This window comes from Myzus persicae, unplaced genomic scaffold (genome assembly GCF_001856785.1).
Source record: "Myzus persicae strain clone G006 unplaced genomic scaffold, MPER_G0061.0, whole genome shotgun sequence".
NCBI classification, from domain to species: Eukaryota; Metazoa; Arthropoda; class Insecta; order Hemiptera; family Aphididae; genus Myzus; species Myzus persicae.
In genome coordinates this window covers 534,079-558,531 of record NW_019101135.1, presented here as the reverse complement: position 1 = coordinate 558,531, position 24,453 = coordinate 534,079, and the positions used below count along the sequence as shown (strand labels likewise).

At 27.6% G+C, this 24,453-nt stretch overlaps 2 protein-coding genes and 1 pseudogene across 9 annotated transcripts in view; all 3 read left to right on the top strand.

Annotated features, from left to right (window-relative positions):
* Positions 1 to 24,453, top strand: part of LOC111027871 (voltage-dependent T-type calcium channel subunit alpha-1G) — a 262,059-nt gene that overhangs the window by 178,721 nt on the left and 58,885 nt on the right. The gene's annotated exons all lie outside the window — the stretch shown is intronic.
* Positions 15,945 to 18,700, top strand: LOC111027872 (probable cytochrome P450 6a13). The gene is made up of 4 exons (XM_022306352.1): positions 15,945 to 16,890; positions 16,959 to 17,183; positions 18,152 to 18,403; positions 18,463 to 18,700. The coding sequence occupies exons 1-4, from the start codon at positions 16,008 to 16,010 to the stop codon at positions 18,627 to 18,629; spliced, it is 1,527 nt and encodes a 508-aa protein (XP_022162044.1). The 5' UTR covers positions 15,945 to 16,007; the 3' UTR covers positions 18,630 to 18,700.
* LOC111027873 lies at positions 18,708 to 23,157 on the top strand (annotated as a pseudogene).

Sequence of the window (24,453 nt, the reverse complement as noted above, 5' to 3'; positions counted from 1 at the left end):
ATGATATATTATCATTGTGTATATGCGTTTATTATTGTAATGGTCTCGGCATAGGAGGTGTTTATTGCTGCTGCTGCACCGTGCAGGCTTGTAAATGTACGCTGCTTTTTGTGTGACGGTTTTGACAAATTGCGCGCCAGTCGTCGCAGTCGCAGTCGTCGTCGCCGCCGAGAGTAAAATAATAATATATATAACATATTACATATAAACACCCCATCGTCATCATGCTCCTTCCTCTGCAGCACTCCCCGACCAACAAAAATCCTGCATCGGGGAGTAAAATTCCGGTGCGTCATTAGCCGAGTTAATTTATTATTAATTGCCACGTCTGCGCGGATATACATATACATATTAGACTACATATTATACGCACTAAACCAACGCACACACGCACACGCACATACACATTATATACACTTTCTCAAGGTCTGTTGGATAAATGGCGGCGGTGGAGATGGTGATTATGGTTTCATGTGCTTTCGAGGGTGGGGTAGGGGTGACCGAAGGGTTGTGGAAATGGACCGGACTTCTCGAGGAGGATACACGCGCGCCCTACTGCTGCAAATCCTACCACTAATTACATCACGTGTATCAGGTACCTGAACACAACTCGAAAAAAGACAATACGCATGCTATACATTATACAATATATTGTTATCAACCGTTTTGATATCCCTTGAAATATTAATATTATGATATTATTATGTTACTCGGCGGAGTCATTACCCGCTGATATAATATTATGAGTTATGATGCATAATAATATTATACATTTGTATACAGCTAGAGATGTTGAAATGCAGTATTTTATTTTATTTTTATTTTTATATTATACCATCGAATCATCGGATAATGAGCACAGGTTACACAAATATTGGAGCAATTTTAAAATGGAGTAGTAATTTCGGAAAATATTATGAAGACAACAATAGTCAACCATACAAGAATTGTTTTAGATTAAATTAATATTTAAGTCATGCAACTAAACCTAACATACCCAATGACTTAAAATCGTTTCGAAAATAATGCAGTCACAATTTACAGTAAATTGTATTCTTAAGTATCAAATTAGTTTTTTAATAATTTAAATATATATATATTTTTTTTTTGACAACCTGTATGCAATTATTTTATACCATGTATATAATACCTTGTCAATAGAATTGTATACCATTGCTTAATACAAACTCACATCTCTATTTATTTCATACTACATCGACACCGTCGAGAACACTCTAGTTGTCAGTGGGTCCCACTCGTTTCCAATTATATTTTATAAACGACTGTAACGCTGTAAGTATTACCAAACCTGCAACAGCTTTTACTTTAGCATATTATTATCATCACCGTCGTCATCGTATCCTTGCACGCACGCATGATACCACCGACACGCCCAACGATATACTCAAGACCTCAATTTTTAAAATAATTTTGAGTAGTATCGCGTTTAGGTTTCTTTACGTTTCGTTACCGATATTCCCACGCGACCTTCAGCTGTACTATTATTATCTTCATCGTCGTAGATGGAATATTGGCGTTTTATTGCCTAACCTATTGGATGTACTAGCGCGGTGCTAACGTGTATTATAATTCACACTGTTTGATATTGACTATAATAAATCATTATCAATTTCCTGAATCAAATAGAATTGGGCACAACTGATTTCTGACAAATGAGATGCTCCGATTAAATTGTTATTGTCATCGTAGCAATTATTATTGTAAATTTCGTTTAGATTAACAACTTGGTCGTTTAAAATACCATTGTACGGGTTTATGCGGTGTATACTCTATACATACAATATGTACGGTATAATAGTGCTTCATGGTAAATACGGAAATTCGGAAATTAATTACCGTTCGTAGAATAACAATTATTAGTTCAGCAAGTTAACTTTATACTCGAAATATAATTTTCGATACGTTTGTTTCATCGCTAGCAGTAGTTTACGTAATAAAAACGGTTGTGTTAAAAATAATCAATTAATATTAATTTAATATCAATCGTTATTATAGCTATTTGTATCTTAATATAGGTACCTACTTGTTGTGTTACCGAAGCATTAATATAAAACTTTTATAAAATATTGTTCGTTTTTACCAACCATTAACACATTAGCGTTATTCTGTATTCAAAACCAATTCAATTTATCTTAGAAAAATATATTATTACATACATACTTGTTTACCCTGAAAATAATTTTAAAATGTTTGAAGCGTATCAAAATTTTTATATTTTATGTAATGTTCATAGTTCATACCCAACCAAATTGGTGCTGTGAATAGTTAAAAAAAACAGTGGTCTAATTGATAGATGAGTTGATCATCTATGTAATATTATTTTATTCAAAATTATTAACATTTTATTCGAATTATTTTTTATGTAAAAACATAATACATTATTAGTTCGAATATATTCATTATACCGACCAACAAATAATGTCATACAGACAAAATAAGCTTATTTTAATTGTACGTACCAACTAAACATGATTTAAGTTTCTGTTTTTGCCAAATGTCGTGTCCAATTATATTATGTACAAATTGTATTTTTGAAAAAAATAATGAATTAAAACGATAGAGCCTTTGCTTTAATTTTGAGATTCGTTGATAATTAAATATTATGGTTTTTGTAATTAATTTACTAAACCTAGTCATATTATGATTACAATGATAATAATTTCTAACAATAGTACATAGGTAGGACGGTGTAACCATGCAAAATTGTAATTCATAAATTAATTTTTTTTTTCGAAGTCGGCGTCTAATTAGAAATAATAAAAACGCATATTATATAGATGCATTTTGCATTTTACAATGCGCTGTTCACAAAGACAAATAAAAACAACGTTTAATCATAACCGATCTAGCGAACTTCATGGGTCGTTAGGGATAAAAAATAATAGCAATAAAAAAACACGTTATGTGCATGTACTACTTGAAAAGCCGTTAAAACAAGAGCAACTGAGCAAATACCCGAATAATAATTCGGGTTGACACGTCGAGTTTTGTCTCATTAGCGGTTATAACTATCATTATACTCGGGGAATGAGGAATGATAAAGGTCTGAATATATTACACCCAGCCGTCAGTTATTAACTACCCTGACATATCCCCATTACTGATCCCGACGATTAACACCGAGGGACTAATGATTCGATAAAAACAATTGCAACACGACTTGATGTTGGCAATACGTTTTCGAATAAGTGCTCTGCCGAGCCCACTCGTCCTATACCAACACTGGCGATTATCCCTTATTCGCGACGATGCCACCCTTTCTGATGTATATATGTTTTCGTGCCATCTCTTAAAGTCAATGTTATCATTGTTAACGTAGTTAACACGAGAGCACAAAAAAAAAATGATGCGTTTCGCTTATTGTGTACGACGTTTTGTTCAAACTATTTGCATTAACACATCGCCAAGTTTTTTTTTTTTTAATTACTCTCTCTTTTCTTGAAACCGTAGCCTTTAAGTTAATCGAAATACAAATTGTCCAGGTACGATTACTATTCACATATTATTGTAATTCGACGTGTTATTTTTTCTATTATTTCATTAATTGTCGTTGTATACAATATTATTACATCATATATTCATATTGTATTCTAATACTTCATAATTTATTTTAATAGAAATCCGATACCACTCATACTTAGGCTTTTCTAATGTGGAATGCCCACCCATTGTTATTTATTCCTCATATTACTCATATCACTCATTGTACACACTGTATAGATTGTACATTTTGATTAAATAAACTAATTTTTTTTAATATTAATCCAAAAGTTCGAATTTATTTTAAAACACAAAGTAGTGTTGGACATCAAAACATTATCAAAATATAATTATTTATAGACAAATGCTCTGTTGATAAATTCATTGTCAAGTATGAATAAATTAATCAAACTTGTTCATTACATGACAAATTAAACATGTATAATCAACTGCAACATTAATTAATCAAAATTTGATTTCCTCGAGAAAATATTGTATCATAGTTATGGCTTTTAATGATGTATTAAAAATTCAATAGGTAGGAAATTGAATCAAAAAAACTCGTAAACTAGTAATTAATTAAGACGTGTTTGAGTTAAAATTTAAAAACAATTAACCCTTTTTGTCAAAAAGTTTATTGTTACGACAGTAGAAATAAAAAAATAATATGGGTATTATATATTAAAAATGGCATGATATTAAAATACTTTAAAATGTTCAATTATTTCGTTTAGAGTTTAACCTAGTATTTTCTTAATTAAAAAACTTTTTAGTAACCTTAGTAGAGATTTTGTAAAAGCTGTAAATAATCTTATTAATTATATTTTTTAATCATAAACATATTTAAATTACATATTATGTTGCTTTGTTATTATTATTATTCAGTTCATTATACTGAAATTAAAAAATAATATTATATTATTGTTGTTGTTAGTGAAATCGAAATAAACAAACTTGGACTATATATTGTATTTTTTATATTCAAGCATTTTTAACGATCCTCGATTTAGATTATTTAGATGAAACAAATCATTATTCAATCATATATTTACCCAAACACAAATCAAAACAATGAAATCCCAATTGTAAAACATTTTCTTTTATATGTGTCGAATTTTGTTGTATCCCTGGAAAAAATGAGATTATTTATTTTATTTATTTCAAGTGATACTTCAACGATTGATTAGAAATTTTTTTTATGCTGTTTATTAGAAAACATAAATATTTTGATCGCTGACTAATACTTGTATTGGCAATTTATATTATTACAATACGTTTACACGACATCAAGGGCTATAATATTATAAATTAAACAGCACACTTTTTTCCCCAAGTGATAAGATAATATTAATGTATTAACTAAAATATTGGAGTGCTATGGCGTCTCCCAGCAAACTCCTCCAAGGTGTACTTGAAATACATGATTTTGTCAGCTGTTGAACGTTGTAACTACAGAAAATTGAAATCATAACAATATAAAACATGAGTTAAAAATATTCTTAAGCCACAGAACATTCCTTAGAAACAATACTTACGAACTATCTCAGATTTATTTATTAAATATAATAAGAAAACAAGAAGTAAGTTCATGTTGGCATCGTAACATACAAGTTTTAAGTAGTAAAAATAATAATATAATAATTTATTCAATTTAAATATTTGGGAAAAAAAATAACCTTTTAAAACATTTATCAACATTTAATTACTATTATAAATAATTATTTACTGTGCAAAAAATAAAAACAAAACAAGACAATCATTCTGGCCTCTGGAATGTTCAATTACTTTAATTTCAATTGAACGCGTATTTACAGAATTGTAAAAGCAAACTAAATTGTACGTAATGAACTGTATCTGATAGTACTAAGATTTCCATTGTATAATTTCAGTGTTATAATTTACAAATATTTATTTTAAAAAATGTAATAAAATACAGTAATGATAAAAGAAAATTCTACTTTCAATTCTATTGAATAATATTCTACAAATAAATAAAAAGGTGCCTATACATATTATAGTATAAGAAATAAGTACTTACCTATGCTCAATACGAATCGTGTTTTTGTCCTAATTCGCCCATATGCATCTTCTTATGTACTTGTGCATACTGCATTGAATAAGATTAAATATATATCGTGTGACGTCACCTTGAGTTAATTATTTTATGGCAGTTGCATATTATGTAAGCTATACGTTGCCCCTTAAAAAAATACGTGCAGTGCTATCACTTCTTAGGCCTCATGTTATGGGTACTTAGGGTATTATAATCTAGTGCGATCAAATAAAACTTAACCATAAATAATATTTATTTTAGATCTTATTTAATTGTTTATTATATAAGTCGTTCATTTCACGTTATTAGAATGATTTATTAATGTGCATGGCAAAATTAATTCTCGTGTAGTTTCAAAAAGAATAACATTTCAATTTTTAATACACTTCAACATATTGAGGGATTGAATTGCATATAAGTTATCGATAAAAATACTAAAAATACTAAATCTCTATATGGTTTATTTAAATTTAATATAGTTTAAAGTCAAAGCTGTCACCGAGTTTATTTTACCGTCAAGTAAATAACTGGAACTTGACAATCATAAAACAACAACTCCAGACACAATGAAATGACAACATAGAAGTATAATTTACTACTGAACAGCCAAAACCAATATTTTTACAGTATTTTCATCTTCTCGAAATTACAAATGTCTAATGTTTTTTACGATTGTATGTTTTCTTTTAGTTATTTTAAAAAATACATACCATGTGCCAAAATTAAACCAAATTATAACAGATGAAAATTGGATGTGTTCTTAAGCCTTAAGTTCTAGAGTAAGGCATACAATAAATAAAACATTTATTTATTTATTAAAATGTTCAACTGATTTAAAATTATGTAAAAACTGTAAAAAAAAATAATACTTCAATATTTTAGTTTTAAATAATTATTGTTGCCACAACAATGTAACAACTTACTATAGATGTCTAGATTCATACTTAATTATGAGTAAAAATGGTAAGTTATAAATAAAATAAAGGTAGATCAACAATTATTTTATATATGTATAGAAACATAACTCATGCATTTATTAAAAATTTAAAGATATAATAAATATATATTTATTAATATTTGTTATATATTTGTGTATATACATACTTTTATTTTAAACGAAATTATTAAATCCTAAATTTATTAACAATTATATTTTCCATGAATTATCTATATTTGTAACCTAATTAATAATTTTCCAAATCAAAAATGTGCATAAAATGTCAAATAAAAGACCTGATACAGATAGGAAAATAATAATTGGACTTTTGAGCAAGTCAGAGTTTCTTTTAAATTATTATGAAAAAAACTTTTTTAGGTTAAATTTATATTATGGTCGAGGTTCTTAACAAAATACATTTGATTCAGAATTGGTTTTTGAAGGCAATAATAGCTTTCAGATTAAAACCAGAGAACAATTTCCTCTAGAATAAAACCCGCTCGAAACACGTATATAACAGTGGAAATCGCATTTGCCTTTTTAGAAATATATAATACACTGTTTTAAACCTATATTATTATATGCTTCTTTTAAAGAAAATATTTTAATTTATTTTTAATTTATTTAAAGTTCCCTGTTGGAAATGTTTGTTCGTGTATAGGTGACAATTGACATATATATTATATAATCTATGTATATATATTTATTATAAAGTTTTTATTGTAAAATAATATTTAATTTTAATCATTAATAATTGAATTATTATAATTATCAACATTTTAGCTTGATTATTGTTAGGAAACGCAAAATATAAATGAGAACTTAGGACCCAATATATTTGTACATTTACTAAAGGAAAATAGTTAAATAACTATACAACAGTTTTAGTTCTAGAAATTAAATATTGTAAATCATGTTTTTCCCATATTTTACGGTACCTTGTACCTACAACAATAAGCCATATTCTATTATTATGTCTATCTGCAGCTTAAATACATTTCATAATAATAAACACAATTAATGAAATTGTTTATCTTATACAAGATAAATCTAATGTGAGAGTTTCACCTCACGAATACAAATTAATTTATTATTATTATATTATTTATATAACGCAATACAAGATAATTTACCAAATAATATGCTAATTAATAACCCTCATTTTTTCTTCTTATAATGAATTTATTCAAATTCTGATTTTTAGAATTTTTAAGTACACTTTAAGGCTATATTTTCCAATTCTCGATATTTAATTTCCTTTTTGAAGAGTGTTTGATGATGGCTATACAAACTTTTGTTTTTTTTTAATTAAAACTTCACTATATATTACTGTTAAGTTATTTAGTGGATCATTTTTTATTGAGAATGTTGGTGTACATACCTAGTTCAAAGTCATAACTATCAAAATATATTAACAAACATATAAAATCAGATAATATAGTAGGTACTTCTTACACTTGGAACATTTTTAAAAATTATAAACATTATTAGATTAATAAGATTAATATCTACTAAAGTTTATAAACCACCACTTAAGCTCCCAAATCGTCCAAAAAAATTATCATGGACCTATAATTATTATCCTTATTACACAAAGTTAGACAACTCAAAAACTACTGGATTGAATTTTGATTTTTATGAGTCTATATTTCACAAAAATTGTTTATTAAATAATTTATGGAATAAATAAGGGGGAGGTTCATTTGAAAATAGAAGTCTTATCCAAAGGAAAGTTCTCTAGTTGTACCACAAGACATCACAAGACTTAAAAAATATTGTCTTTAAAGTACATCTGGAAATTTCAAAAACCATATTTTGAATAACACCATTATCAAAGAAGAAGAAGGGCACAAGCTTGGTGGACCACCCTGTATAAAATATTCATATTTTAAAATATATATTAAATCACGCTGATGGTATTGTTCTAAATTTACGGCACACTTAGTTAAAAAATATCCATATTGCATTAAACTACTAATGGACATTTTGCTTTTATTTTAGTTTTATTCACTGATGGGTGGGTAATTCCTTTTGGACTAACCGTCAACTGGCCTGAGGGACTGGGTCATTGTAAACGAACATAAAGTAAAGGTCTCTACATTATTATTATTATTCTACAAGTCCTAAGAACTATGACCTGCATCCCAAACTCTAATACAAACTAAACGCAGACTTAACTACAAAACTCTAATGTACTGATAAACATAAAATATGCAAATTTAATAGTTCGCCGTCATCTGGACGACGACAGTGTTTTTGTGCACTAGCCTAACGAAAACTTTAATTGATTAGTATGCATGGTAAAAGTAAAACAAACATGACAGACGCAGCATAGGATTATTATAGGAATAATTCGTTAAATAAATAAGCATGTAGTGGCATGATAATTTTGTTTGTGAAAATATTTTCGGTTTTTTTTTTTTTAGAATAGGTAACATTAACAGTTTTAAACGAATATCGATAAATTATACAGACTACTGAGTTATATTGTTATGCCGTGATAATATTATAATGATTATTGATCAACAAGTAAAGCTAATTGTTTGTGGCTTTCATTTATATTAATGCGTTTAAATACTATCTGTGCGGACCCGGGAACAAACAATGATAGGCCTTGAATCCGGTCACCAAAATACTTCGAGTTGCAACAATATTATTATTATTGTAAAAAAAAGATGCGGAAATTGGCGCCTACAACTGTGGCAATAAAAATGACCTGGTGATTAGCGCCTTCAAATTTGACAGTGAAAAACACTCGGCGATTAGCGGCTAACATTTACAATCGAACCTTACGGGTTTTCGATCGAAAAACTACAAACTAATAAAAATGCAAAATATATGATATAACACACACACAATTTTATATAAGAAAAAATCACAATTCGCGCAGGTAAATAAAGTGTTGTATGTCGTTGTGTCGTTCATACTACCACTGTCTTATACAAATATCGTGATAAAATTACACATAAAACAATAGGTAACTATAATAATTGTCGTTCCGGGCGGCAACACAATCCGTAAATCTAGTACATCTTATCGCATAAAATAAAAATAATGTACTGGAAACTGGTACTTAACTCTTCTGTGGTACTGCGCAGTACATATAGGTCATACTATATAATTCCTAAAATGAATTTTTAAAAAAACCGGTATGGAGCGAGGTCATAACTCGTAGATATATCATAATATTATGGATAAATGACTTAAAATTCTAATTATAGAACAAAGTTCTTACTGACTAATATTTTGAGGAATGGTAATTAGTCTTGCTCACTTATTATCTTGAGCATATTTAAGTTTAAACCTGTAATGACAGGTATTTAAGTTCATACCTGAATAACAATTTCATTTGAAATATAAAATGTTATTTAAAAGAGCACAGAAAACAAAAAAGAAATCTTCTAAAGTTCTAACTGTTATAAAAATATGCTAAATTAATAATAGACCTAAAAAAGGATTTCATCAAGATCCAATCTAGAAAAAAATATTGTGGGAAAATTATTAGAAGGATATACGTGTGACGTCATTGAGCCGGTCTCGGTATAATTAAATATCATACTCGTCGAAAACTCTCTCGTTTTACATAATGATTACCAACCTGACCATTTTAATTTTTATGTTTGTTTCATGTAGAAATATGTATTTTTTTGTAGTTAAGACGAGAGAAGTATCAGAATCTCAATGTAACGTTTGGTTTTTTTTTAAATTAAAAATATGGCAATACCACGACCCAGACCCAATGACGTCACGACTCGTTTTTCTGTTCCTCGTAACTCATTGAATAATGTGAGTAAACGCGTTGAACCATTATTCTTAGAATTGAAAGTTCTTTCAAATTAAAAAAAAAACTTATTTTTTGTGTTATGTGCTCCTATACTTTATATTAATTAAGAACAAAATTAAATTTAAAAGTTAATAACTTAGTTATGTATTTACATATTTATTTAAACGTATTGGTGATGAATTTAATTAACGAATATTTATCCAACTAATAATATTGTAGTATTTTTAATTTAATTCAATCTTGTTTAGTTAAATTATAAAACATGATACAACAATATTTAAGCTTTTTTATTTCATTTAAAGCGGATATTTGAACTGCAAAAACACCACGAGAAAACATAAATTTAAAGAAAACCGAATGATATATTTTAATAATAATACTTGTGTAAATACTTTATATAAATACCGTAATATTGATCGCCAAAACCTTCCACTTTGATATAGGATTTTAGAGGAAATGGCATTTAAAAGCATGGCTTCAACACGACATTTTTCTTTTTAAGTTAAAAGTTTGAAAATAATTACTGTGTTGGCAATATATTTTATTTATAGTTTCCAGATTTTTCAGATCAATTCAACTAAATTTGTAATTTTTTATGTGATTACAAAAATTGTAAAGCCAATATTTTTTTTCCAAAACATTGAAATTAATATAACTACTATAGTAATTTATTCATATAATATATTCATAATTATTATGACTAAACATTTAAAACACTATTTTATTAAAATGCTCGGAGACAACATGAACCTATACCAATTGTTTAATATTATATTGTAAAGTATGGAACAGAAAATACCAATTAATATTTTTGAAGACCGTTTTAGAAATTCGATAAGTTTTCGAGGGACCATCCAAACTAAACGTATGAATACACACAAGTTAAAAGAAAAAATAAGCAAAAATCGAAAAATTATATTCAAATTGGTGAAAACCTCATATAATTTTAAAAATAATTAAAATATAAACATCTTCGAGACAGTTAAAGTTCATCTACAACTAGTTGACTTCGAGTACGGGCAGTCTCCGCGCCACACTTATACTCGTACACAACCACTCGAGTACTATACGGTTATAATATACGACTCTACCAACTATATTACTACAAATATCTATAATGTTTATATGACATTGTGCTAATACCTATATGTGTCTAATAGGAGAGGGGGGTCTAAGAGAACTATAGGTCCTTGGAATTTTGTTTAGCCTACCATCCCATACATTTTTTTAGTTGCATTTTTAGAAATTCTGTGTACTAGAAACATCATAAGTTATAGCCCCCCTATATAAATTGATCACGCTTCGCTTATGCTAACACAGTAACTCCATTATATACAAACATTGTATGTAGTTTTTTTTCAGCATAATTATACACTTCAATGATAAACTATAATTTACCCACAATACAATTTGAAACGAACTAGCTTATGTACCTATGTGAGTATAGCTTACCTTGAGGAAGTCAAGGCCTCAGGAATCGGTTTTTATAATCATGACGATGTTAATTATCTTTTTTTGGCAATTATGCATCACATACTATTTCACGCATCATTTTCAAAGCTCTTGATATTGGACGTCACTGGTGCATAGTCAGCAGTATGTTTTCTCTTGCCAGAGTCAAGAGAAATACATGATCTGACTCATTCCGGTTTCTATTTTACTCTTCATCAGCAAAAGTGTACAACAATTAATGATAGTATAAGATCTTAACCATTAACGCATCAGCTAGACACACACAATCATGACAAATGGGTTTTTATTTAGGTATTACGATAAAAATTAAATGATGCTTATATATTTTTATAATCTGTTAATAGTTTAACATCAATCGATTCAATTTCAGTAATAATTCCAAAAAATAAATGTAAATTGATTATATTTTGCAAAAACAATTAATATTTTAACCCGATTTATTTAATCCATTTAATCGTCATCACTATTCTAAATAATTTAAAATAATTTAAAGCTACAACAATGAGATAAATATAACTTTGATAGTTTGTGTTTTTTTTTACTTATAAGTTATAACTAGATTTTGAACACAAAACAAAATATTATAAACTCCACTAAGTAATTTTGATAAATTAATATGAACTATACCTGCCATATTCGTAAGACTGTGAAAAATTATGAAATTAATCATAATATTTAGTATTTTCGTTTTTCGTTTTTCGTTTTTCACGGTAGTATTTTTCATGGTAGTTTGATTAAATAAAGTAGGTATCAGTATTATTTGTATGTCTAGTGACTTATGAGAAAACATAATTACCGATACACGAACAAAAGTTTCCTCAGTGCAGTTCACAGTCATTATCATGGCATTTACTGAGTAGCTATCCTTTTAAAAAGAGCGCATATTTGAGTCACAGAAACTTCATATATATAAATATGCGATTGTATAATATTTTCATCATAAAATGAAGTACAGATATAACTTAAAAATCACAATATTTAAAAGCACTGTGGTTACACTTAGCTGTGTTTATGTAAAAGAAAAATACCACAATATACGTATATAAAATGCACGAGTAGGTATTGACCCTTTCAATGCAAAAGTCGAGCAAAAAATGTAGGTAAAAATCGATTTAAAGCTCTAGAAAACTATGCTGCTTATAGATAGACATAATATTCATGTGCATCTACACTATTGTTCTTTCGGTATTCTAGCCTCTTGTGAAGTATAGACACATCAATTGGAAGAACTGGTACGCTCTAGAACACATGCTGAAAAATATTAAGAAAAATGATTTCGAATAAAAAGTATATAAAAAAGTAAAAAGTTGTAAAAGGGATTGAAGTATTATTTAAGTGAAAATGCGTGTAGTGTAATCTTCGACAAAAATGAAAAATATTAAAAATAAAATAATTTTAAAATATATAAATTCAGTATTATACTGCAATGTTGACTACGATTTACTCAATATTGTCTTACCAATGTTTCTGTACATTTATGAAACAATTATTTACAATTAATGAATGATTGAAATAGAGTGAAACAGAAAAAGACAAGGTAGTATAATATTACGGTGTGTTTGTGGCCAATACAAATATTATTTTTAGTACATTGTCATTACTCATTATTTATATTATTATAGTATGAGATTCCATGATTAAAATATCATGTATGGTGTATGGACCGATAAAAAGAAAATTACAACAAATTCTTTTTCTTATGATTTTACATTTTTTAATTCAATTTTGAAAAAGCTATAAGTGTTATATTTGAATTCAATGATAAATCATTGAATACGAAAAACAAGACGTTGTGCCATTCTAACATACTTACATAAAATATAATCAAATTTAATAATTAATATTGAATTCGCTTTTCTATCAGAAAAGATTCCGATGTCGAAAATCGAAGCATTTTAAATATCTCAAATGTTGATAATAGACAGAAAAAAACACACATACAATGCATTCATCGCTATGCTCTAAATCTAACAGTCTTCAAATTCTGATTGATTTTTTTGACATACGTCTAAAATAATATTATACTATGTGCATGATGTACGACAGTTGTGTCAGCAACAATTGCGAAAAGTCGGTATAGAATGAAACATATAATAAATATAATGTGGCCAGCATTAGAGAATAATTTCCATAAGGTGGATTAATTACTGAAATAATTGGAAATTCATAATTCCACGAAAGTACAATTATAAACTGTAGTGACGTATGCAGAAACTACATGACTGTAGAAACTTTGATAATTTATTAAAGTTTTGTTATAACGGGTATAAGATCTCCCCGTTTTAACTTTCCAATAGAAATGGTAATTGATCATTGAATGTTTTGGAATACTTGTTTAATATAATCATAATATGTTCAATCAAAAATTCGATTTCTGCATAACATGTAGCTTCCAAAAAACATTATTTAGTTGTATAGTAAACTTTTCATATCAATGATTACGATATCGTACCCCTTTCATCCCAAATCGTAAATTATTATCAAAACAGTCTGTTTTGATTCTTGTTCCCAACTTCTCATACTCTACTTTTCTCTAATAAACAGTCATTGAAAATAATTGCGCACAACTTTGTACCTGGAAATCTGGTGTAAAGTGAACAATCGATTTTGATTGTTTAGTCAGTTATAGTATAGGTACAGTAAAATATTTAAACAAGATTGTTTGGGATGAAATCGATAATATAACGGTCCAAAGAATCTGAACAATAGGAAGTCGGCTTTATACTTGACGAGAATACTATACTGGTGACCATTTCAATTTGGTTCTCTTCACGCAACACTGAAGATATGATAGTAAAAAGCTTACATTATTATCTGGATTTTGGTTTACCGTAGAATTTGGAAAGAAATATAAACTGACGCGTATACATTAAATGGTGATAGTCATTTTATGTAGGCTTTAAAAAATATATATATACTATACATTTTTTTTTAAAAATTGGTAAATACAGCATTAAGTTGAGCGCAAGAACTTGAAAATACTTCAATTTGTATGTATACACATCAATACTATTTATATATTTATTTAAATAGGTTATAGGCGTTGAGAATTCGACGTTACGGAACATTGGTATACTGTGGTCTTATATAACTATAACTATAGGCAAATAATTAAATAATAATATCAATACATGTGTTTTTCTTTTTAATTAGATACAGGCAATTTTCGAATTTAATTTATATTAGGTCAATCATCATTTGAGGGTTTTTCATCGAGTAAGTGCCGTTCTAATAAGTAGATATTTTGTTATACTTGAGCTCACGAGGGGTGAATCCGTTGTCGATGTTTCACCATTACAAAAATTGTAATCAATGGAGTTGGCATTCAGTAGGATTGATTTTACATCATCCAATTTGTTTTCGATTACATGTAATTTATTAATATATTATTATTATTATTATTAGATAGATTTTAGCCATCGTACTAATTACTGTAGATAGCCAGTTCGTTATAAGACATTGAATTAAAAATTGTCTTCAACTCTTGACAGTCTATATGTAGATGTGTATTCTAGTTCAGATTCTCTACCAATCTGTGTTATTGGTTTGTTTAGGTCTAACTAAATCTATTATTTTTAACGTAATATTATTACGCCTCAGATATTTAAAGTTACAAGTCAATCATCTTTCGAGCTAATGCCTTTCATCCGACTTTCGATTTTCCATTAATTATTTTAATATTTTTTTGTTTCGTCTAATGCATTTTACATGCTTCGAAACGTTATGGTGTATCTATACATTTTTTAGCTCGAAATCGTTGTTTAAGTTTTATATGTTTTATTTTTAGGATTAGAGTATATTTTATTTACCTCGATTAAATATTATCTTATTATATTCATTTTGTAAAAATATTCACTCTAGTATTTAATATTTTTTTTTTTTTAATTTTGAGTATTATTTTTAATATTTTAACGTGTAAATTAACAGTTTCGTAGAAAATTTTTTAAAAAAGTCCGGTAAAAAATTAAATGATTTTAGGTATTACCAACTATAAGTACTACTTACTATACATAGGTGTTAAATTAACATTTCACATATTTTTATTAAGTAAAATAGCGGGAGAAAACCAAAACCCCCTCCAAACACGACAATCATAATAACAATAAACTCGAAGACAGCCTTCAGATTGTTCTCCCTAAAACTTTTTTCCTACTACATTTCTACATAGATAATAAACTATGGTATAAATATTAGAATGTAGTGTAGATTCATGTCAGTACCACGGTGCTTTTTGTACTCCGAGCAAACCGTTTCTAACCATGTTAACCGCCAACTTTTGGATAAATTTAATTACGCCGTTAACGATAATAGTTACGATCGCCTATTATTTCTGTGTGTCGACTTTTAAAAAATGGGAAAAGCTCAACGTACCGTACATAAAACCGTTTCCGTTGTTTGGAAACTTTTTGAATGTAGCTTTAGGAAAAGACCATCCGTTGGAATTTTACAACAAAATCTATAACGAGTTCGAGGGTCACAAATATGGAGGACTGTTTCATATGAGGACACCTATTTTAATGGTTCGTGATCCAGAATTAATCAACGACGTGCTGATAAAAGATTTCTCATCTTTCCCCGATCGAGGTATTTACTCGGATTTCGTGGCAAATCCGTTGTCAAACCACTTGTTCCTTATGCAAAATCCTCAATGGAAAATAATGAGAAGCAAATTGTCCCCTGCTTTCACGTCGGGAAAGCTCAAGCTAATGTACGATCAGATCAAAGAGTGTGGTGAAGAATTGATGAAAAACATCGATATATATTTGAATAAAAACGGCAACGAAATAGAAGTAAGAGACATCATGGGAAAGTATTCGACCGATGTCATAGGTACTTGCGCTTTTGGGCTCAAGTTGAACGCCATAAACGATGACGAATCTCCATTTCGTAAGCATGGAAAATCGATATTCACACCTTCACGAAGAGCGCTTTTCAGGGAATTGTGTGTGATGATTAGTCCTGCACTTTTGAAAGTCGTAGGGTTGAAAGATTCTCCATCTGATGCAGCTGATTTTTTTCACGCAGCGTTTAAAGAAACAATTACGTACAGACTTGAAAATAAAATAGTCAGACATGATATCGTTAATTGTTTAATGCAAGCAAGAAATGATTTAGTTTTGAATAAAGATTTACCTAAACATGGTAAGATATTAAAAAATATTACAATTAAAAAACTGATTGTTGTGTAAAACTCGAAAATTTTGTTCTAGAAAAATTTACAGAATCACAAATCGTAGCAAACGCATTTGTAATGTTTGCCGCCGGTTTTGAAACTGTATCCACTACTGTAAGTTATTGTTTATATGAATTAGCATTAAATAAACCCATTCAAGACAGAGTACGCCAAGAGATTCAATTTAAATTGTCCAAAAATGAAGGACAAATTAACCATGGATTTTTGATGGATCTTAATTACCTTGATATGGTTATAGCAGGTTATTTTTTTTTTTTTCATACAATCTAAATAATATCAATAATATTAAATGATTTTAAAATTGTTTGATAAGATGAATGTTTTTTATTCGATTGTAACTTTTTTTATAGCTACTATTTTATAACTAAAGATAATATAATGTTAATGATCTAAATAATATTTAAAAAAATTTCTAAAAATTCCAAAAAAATAACTTAAAAATGGCCAGAAAAAACTACTTAAATAAAATTAAAAAATATAATTAAAAAATAATAATTCTTATTAGAATTATGGGTATGGTGATGGATGTCAAAGTAATTTAAAATATGATTTGTAAAATGAATAGACAATAATATGAACATTTAAATTTTACAGAAAAAATAAATTAAATTATAAAAATAAATATAAATTAAAATAGAAATATAAATATATATAAATATCACAATAACACTCAAATCTAAGGCCCTACATAGTACAAAAATTATAAAACATATCTCTCAGTATGAAAAATGTTGTAAAATTAAAAAAAAAAAAATGCGAATTTGAATTAGTACATACTGAATCAAAGGAGCATGAAACTAGTTTTAGCCAAAATAGAATTTTAAATGATTAAAAAAAAAAAATTTCAAAAATCATTTACTTCCTATTTCTAGCTATACGATAACTATTTACTGTTTATTGACAGTTAGTAGATTGTTCAGAATCATTATTTGTCTCTTAAGTTCTTCCTCATTAATATTATTATTTTGATATTGTGTTACAAATACTCACGCTAATTGGTACTATTTGGAAAATAATCGAATTTATTAAATTCAATTTTGATTTATTCATATATTTATGAAAATTAATATTGCAATATTTTTATTTTTCCATTTGGGTTAAAAACTTTTTTCTTAAAGTAATGTAAGACTATTTCACTTTAAATTTGAAAATTAATAAAAATAAATTCTAATAATTAAATCAAAATAATAAAATTATTATATTTTGTAGAAACACTTCGTATGTACCCTCCACTGATTATTTTGTTCAGAAAAGCATCACAAACATATCGATTACCCGACGATTCATTAATAATTGAAAAAGACCAAAAAATAGTAATTCCAGTGTATGCAATGCATCACGATAGTAAATATTACACGGAGCCTGAAAAGTTTATTCCAGAAAGATTTTCATCTGAAGAAAAAGCCAAACGGCCAAATGGTATTTATCATCCGTTTGGCGATGGACCTCGCATTTGTATAGGTATATTTTCAAACAGATAATTCAAATACAATCAATTTTTATAATTTTTAAATTTCTAGGAAAACGTTTCGCAGAGATGGAAATGAAATTGGCTTTAGTTGAAATGTTAACCAAATTTGAAGTAATTCCATGCGAAAAAACAGAAATACCTCTAAAATATTGTAATAAAGTTTTCACATTGATGCCAAAACATGGAATTTGGTTGACTTTTAAAAGAATTAATTGATCAAAGGTTATAGTATAATTATGAAATAAAAAATACTTGTTTTAATTAAATCATAACTGGAGAATGTTTAATGGTTATTTAATATATTTTTTGTTTTTTGATATTTTTATCATCACTATATTAAATAAAAATTTAAAATATAATATTTATACTTGTTCAAATAGATATAGAGCAGGGGTTTGAGAAGACAATAGCCCTCCATTCCCCGACTTTTATTAGCGTGTGACACTATTTTTATGACATCTATAAAGAGTAAAACTATGTATACGATTACTCAAAATTATAAATTAATAGTGACATAGTGTCATATTGGTTCAAAATCTACGATTGGGAGATATTTTTTGGTTGAAGTGGAAAATTGTTTTTTTTTTTTTTAATGATTTCTTTTTTGTCTAAATACTAAATTCGATACCAAAAATTGCTATAATTACCTTCTGGCTTGTACCGTTATAAAAATATGCCATAGAAACAACTAACCATACCTTTACAATATAAAATATTAAATATTTAACTCTACAAAACAGCATTGCCTCGTCGATTCATTATAAACATAATCTATAATATATATTATAATATAGACGCAGCTTTTTTGTAAAAAAAACATCTTGAAAAGTAGGTACTCAACTGATTTTAGTACGATTTTCACTAATGAATTGACCGAGTCTCTGGAAATGTTTTAATATATAAATCTTAGACAAATGCCAAAAGTAATAAAAATGTAAAAATAATCTATATCTATATAAATATAAATGAAAATGAAATGTTATTTGTTTGCAATCGCAACACTTGAGAAGTTGAAAACGGCTGAAACAATTTGACAATTTTTTTTTTTTAATGTTTTTAATAGTCCAAAAAAGGTTGTCATTGAAAGAAAAATTGGGAAAAGTTGCACGGAAAATTAGGAATTTCGATAAAACTAAAAATAATGAGAAAATAATGAAAATGATAGAAACTGACTCTTGGTAAACATTTAATAACTAAGATTATATTTGGTCTGAACTTCACATTTTTTCAACACAATATTTAATTTTGGCACGGGCAATGCCGAACAACTAGTAATACAATATTGGTTGTATTATAATACCCCTAACTCTTCCATAAAAGTTTGTCAAATATAATGTATAACTATATTTAGTTAATTGTAACTCATAAGACAGATATTTTTAATTTTGTGTCAATAATAAATATTATATAGAAGTACAGAAACATGAAAAATTAATCATAAGCAGTCACTGTGTCTCCAAATGTCGCTCACGGGCGACAGAATCTTTAATATGTTACTTCACATTAGTTTAGCCTGTAAATAAACAATTTTATTGAAAAAGCTAAATAACAATTGCTTTAAAAAAGAAATTAAATAATAAATAATTATAGATATTATTAAACTATAGGTACCAACTATACATATATTTAAAAATTACTTTTCACATACATATAATATCTATGGACTGGGCTACGACGGTAATTTGGTATACACAATAACATATTAAAAGCGTAGGAGAAACCGGAAACTCCCTCCAAAAACGACAATAACAATATAGGTACTCAAAATAGACTTCGGTATGTTCTCTCTGATACTTCAAATCGTACTACATTATAGTAATCATTTTAGGAATATAATACACTCTTGATTCATCGCTGAACCGTAGTCGTAGTTTGCTCAAACCATCTCGAACCATGTTCACCACCAATATATGGATAAATATCATTACGCCGTGTACGATAATAGTTACAATTGCATATTATTTCTGTCGACATTTAAGAAATGGGAAAAGCTCAACGTACCGTACATTAAACCAATTTCGTTGTTTGGAAACTTTTTGAATGTAGCTTTAGGAAAGGAACATCCGTTGGAATTTTACATTAAAATCTATAACGAGTTCGATGATCACAAATATGGAGGACTTTTTCAAATGAGGACGCCTTATTTATTGGTCCGCGATCCCGAATTAATCAACGACGTGATGATAAGAGACTTCTCGTCGTTCACCGACCGCGAAATTTACACCAATTTCGAGACCAATCCGTTGTCAAACAACCTGTTCTTCGTGGAAAATCCTCAATGGAAAACAATAAGAAACAAATTGACCATTGCTTTCACGTCTGGAAAACTCAAGGTAATGTACGATCAGATCAAAGAGTGCAGCGATGCGTTAATGAAAAACATCGATAAAGATTTGAATAAAAACAACAACGAAATATAGGTAAGGGATATCATTGGAAAGTATTCGACTGACGTCATTGGCACCTGCGCTTTTGGGCTCAAGCTGAACGCCATAAACGATGATGAATCCCCGTTTCGTAAGTACGGTAAATTGTTATTCAAGCCTTCACTGAGAATACTTTGCAGAGAATTGTGTGTGTTGATTAATCCAGCACTTTTGAAATTCGCAAAAGTGAAAGATTTTCCAAAGAACGCGACTGATTTTTTTCCCGCAGCGTTTAAAGAGACGATCACTTATAGACTTGAAAATAATATAGTCAGAAATGACTTAGGTAGTTAATTGTTTAATGCAAGCCAGAAATGATTTAGTTTTAAATACAGATTTGCCTAAACATGGTAAGATATAAGTATTTTCATTAAAAATATTTTTTAAAAAACGATAATTGTAAAACATTTTATAAAATTGTAGAAAAATTTACCGAATCACAAATCGTAGCAAATGCTTTTATAATGTTTGCTGCTGGTTTTGAAACAACACCAACTACTTTAAGTTATTGCTTGTATGAATTAGCATTAAATAAATCTATTCAAGACAAAGTACGCCAAGTGATTCATCTAAAACTGTCCAAAAATGACGGACAAATTAACCATGAATTATTGATGGATCTTAATTACTTGGATATGGTTATAGCGGGTAATATTTTTATTATGATACTATTCTATAACATTAAATTATTTTAAATTTTTAAAATTATTAATAAGGTAGAATGTATTTTATTTAATTGTAAATTTACTTAACTGTTTATTGACATCATTACTTCCCACGTCACTCATCAGTTCTTTCTAATTAATCTTATTATTCTGATATTTTATTAAAAGTTATGTTACTTTTTTTTGAAATTATCAAATCTATCAAATTTAATTTTGGTACATTTAATTTTTTTTTAAACTTGAAAAATAAAATTGCAATTTTTCGATCAATTATCCAATCGGGGTTATAATATTTTGAAAAATAATTTAAAACAATTTATTCGAGTGAAAACTTCTCTTGAGAGGGTCTGCTCTCCGCTTGAATCATTGGAGTAAACGTGTGAAAAAGTGACACCGTTAAACGTTACGCTTTCAATTCAACATATCTGTACACATACATTCATATATAGGTATACATATATATATTATATATTATATATATATGAGTGTGTGGGTACGAGTTTGTCAATGGATAGTTATATAGTAGTTCATATAACACGATATAACAGGGATGGCAAACCTTTTGACACCTGCGTGCCCAAAATTAGCTTTTTTTTTAGAGCGTGCCGTGAAAAAAATTATATTTTGTTATATTACCTATAATTCGATTATATAATTAATGTATAAAAAGGTTAGCTTAGGTACATAAAAATGACCGATAAAAGCCGTATGCTCAAAATATTTTTACCTATTACCTATATTCTATAATCTATAATATTATATATTATGTAATATATAATAGTAAACATTTTCGCGTGCCCACAAAATCTTTTCACGTGCCATCTCGGGCACGCGTGCCATGGATTTACCATCCCTGCTATATAAGATAGTATGGTTGCCCAATGCCCATCGACTACTGTAAAATGTCTTATACGGCGGGCATCGATATGAATTTAGTAACAGCCGCGTCACTATGTTGCTCAAATAAAGTGATGCCATAATAAAAATTAATATTAAATAATAATCAAAATTTATAAGTAGAAGTTTTCACTTCTGTCTACAGTCCCAAGACAGTAATTTATACTTTTTATGTATGCATTTTATAATAAATAAAAATATATCAAACGATTAAATTAAAATAAAATAACCATTATATTTTTTAGAAACACTTCGTATGTACCCTCCATTAGTTTTTTTGTTAAGAGAAGCCACAAAAACATATAGATTTAATAACGATTCATTAATAATTGAAAAAGGCCAAAAAATAGTAATTCCGTCGTATGCAATACATCACGATAGTAAATATTACACGGAGCCTGAAAAGTTTATTCCAGAAAGATTTTCATCTGAAGAAAAAGCTAAACGGCCAAGTGGTATTTATTACCCATTTGGTGATGGACCTCGAATTTGTTTAGGTAAATTTTTAAACGGATTATTTAAATACAATAATTTTATATAATTTTTAAATTTCTAGGAAAACGATTTGCGGAGATTAAAATGAAATTGGCTTTAGTCGAAATGTTAACCAAATTTGAAGTAATTCCATGCAAAAAAACAGAAATACCTCTAAAATATTATAAAAGGGCTTTCACGTTGATGCCAAAACACGGAATTTGGTTAACATTTAAAAAAATTAATTGAAAAAGTATTATAATTATCATATAATATTGAATAAAAAAAAATGTATTTTAATTTAAAAATAAACTAGAGAATGTTGAATGTTGAATGGTAATAGAAATTTTATTTTATTTTTTGTTTCTAGATATTTCTAATATATTTCTCCACTGTTTAAATGCAATTAAAAGAGTGTCAAATAAAAATATAAAATAAAATGAATTATTTTTATAATAGTGTAGGAAAGATAACAAAATAAAATATTGCTGTTTCCCAATCATACGTATATCCAATTTTGAACTTGAAATATGTGTAAAAAAATTATACATCCGAATTTTTTTAAATTTTAAGTATGTGCGAAAAATAAAATAAGGAATCTTCTGTTTAATTATCATGCCTCAGCAAATTATATTAATATTTAGGTGATATTAATCATTTTATATATTTTTAACTACAAAACCATTCTTGTGATTTTGACAGCTTTTACAAAACAACAAGTATTAAAAGTTACAAGTGACCAAGTTATAAAATATTAATATTTAAAAAATATAAAGATATCTATTTTGCATAATCAAACATCCAAAATCTATATTTTTTATTTTTATTTTTTATCTATACATATTTCATATTATATCTGAAAATAGTTGATATTTCCCAAAGTTTACAGATTGAAAATTATACTCATGAAATAATCAAAATATTTTTAAACTAAAAATAAATTAAATCAAACTTTTCATTCAAATACAGATATATTAATAAATATTATAACGTCTACTGTTATTTATTACTTTGAAGAAACCCTGAAGCTGTTAAAATAAAAAAAATAAAAATATATAATATAGTATTAAGTTTCTAATACTACCTACTTAATATAGCTTTTAATAAAACTTTTTTGTGAGGTAAAAGTTTTTAAAACATCGTAATCCGTGAAGCAATATTAGATCAATATCCAAGTATATATTTTATATCATTAATAAAATAAAAATTATATAATTTGCTATTATTATCTAATGCTGTTACCTATCTACACAAAACAATGGTGATATTTCATATAATATTAAATATACCTATTCATGGTGGACGAATAACAATAGATTTAACTGGCCAATGTATTTATACCTACGTATTTACCTAACCTATATAGTATATATGTATAATAATCTACAAATTAGTTTCTTCCGCTTCCGTAAGATTTCATCAGATAAGAATTCAAACGTATTTTTTCCATTGATGGATAACAAGGCTGCTTACATACTTTTCTTTGAACAAACACAAGTTATTTAAGGAATGGTTTTGGAAAATAAATGTGACGATGGCGGTAAAAATCTCAAAACGGATCCTTCTGGGATACGATTA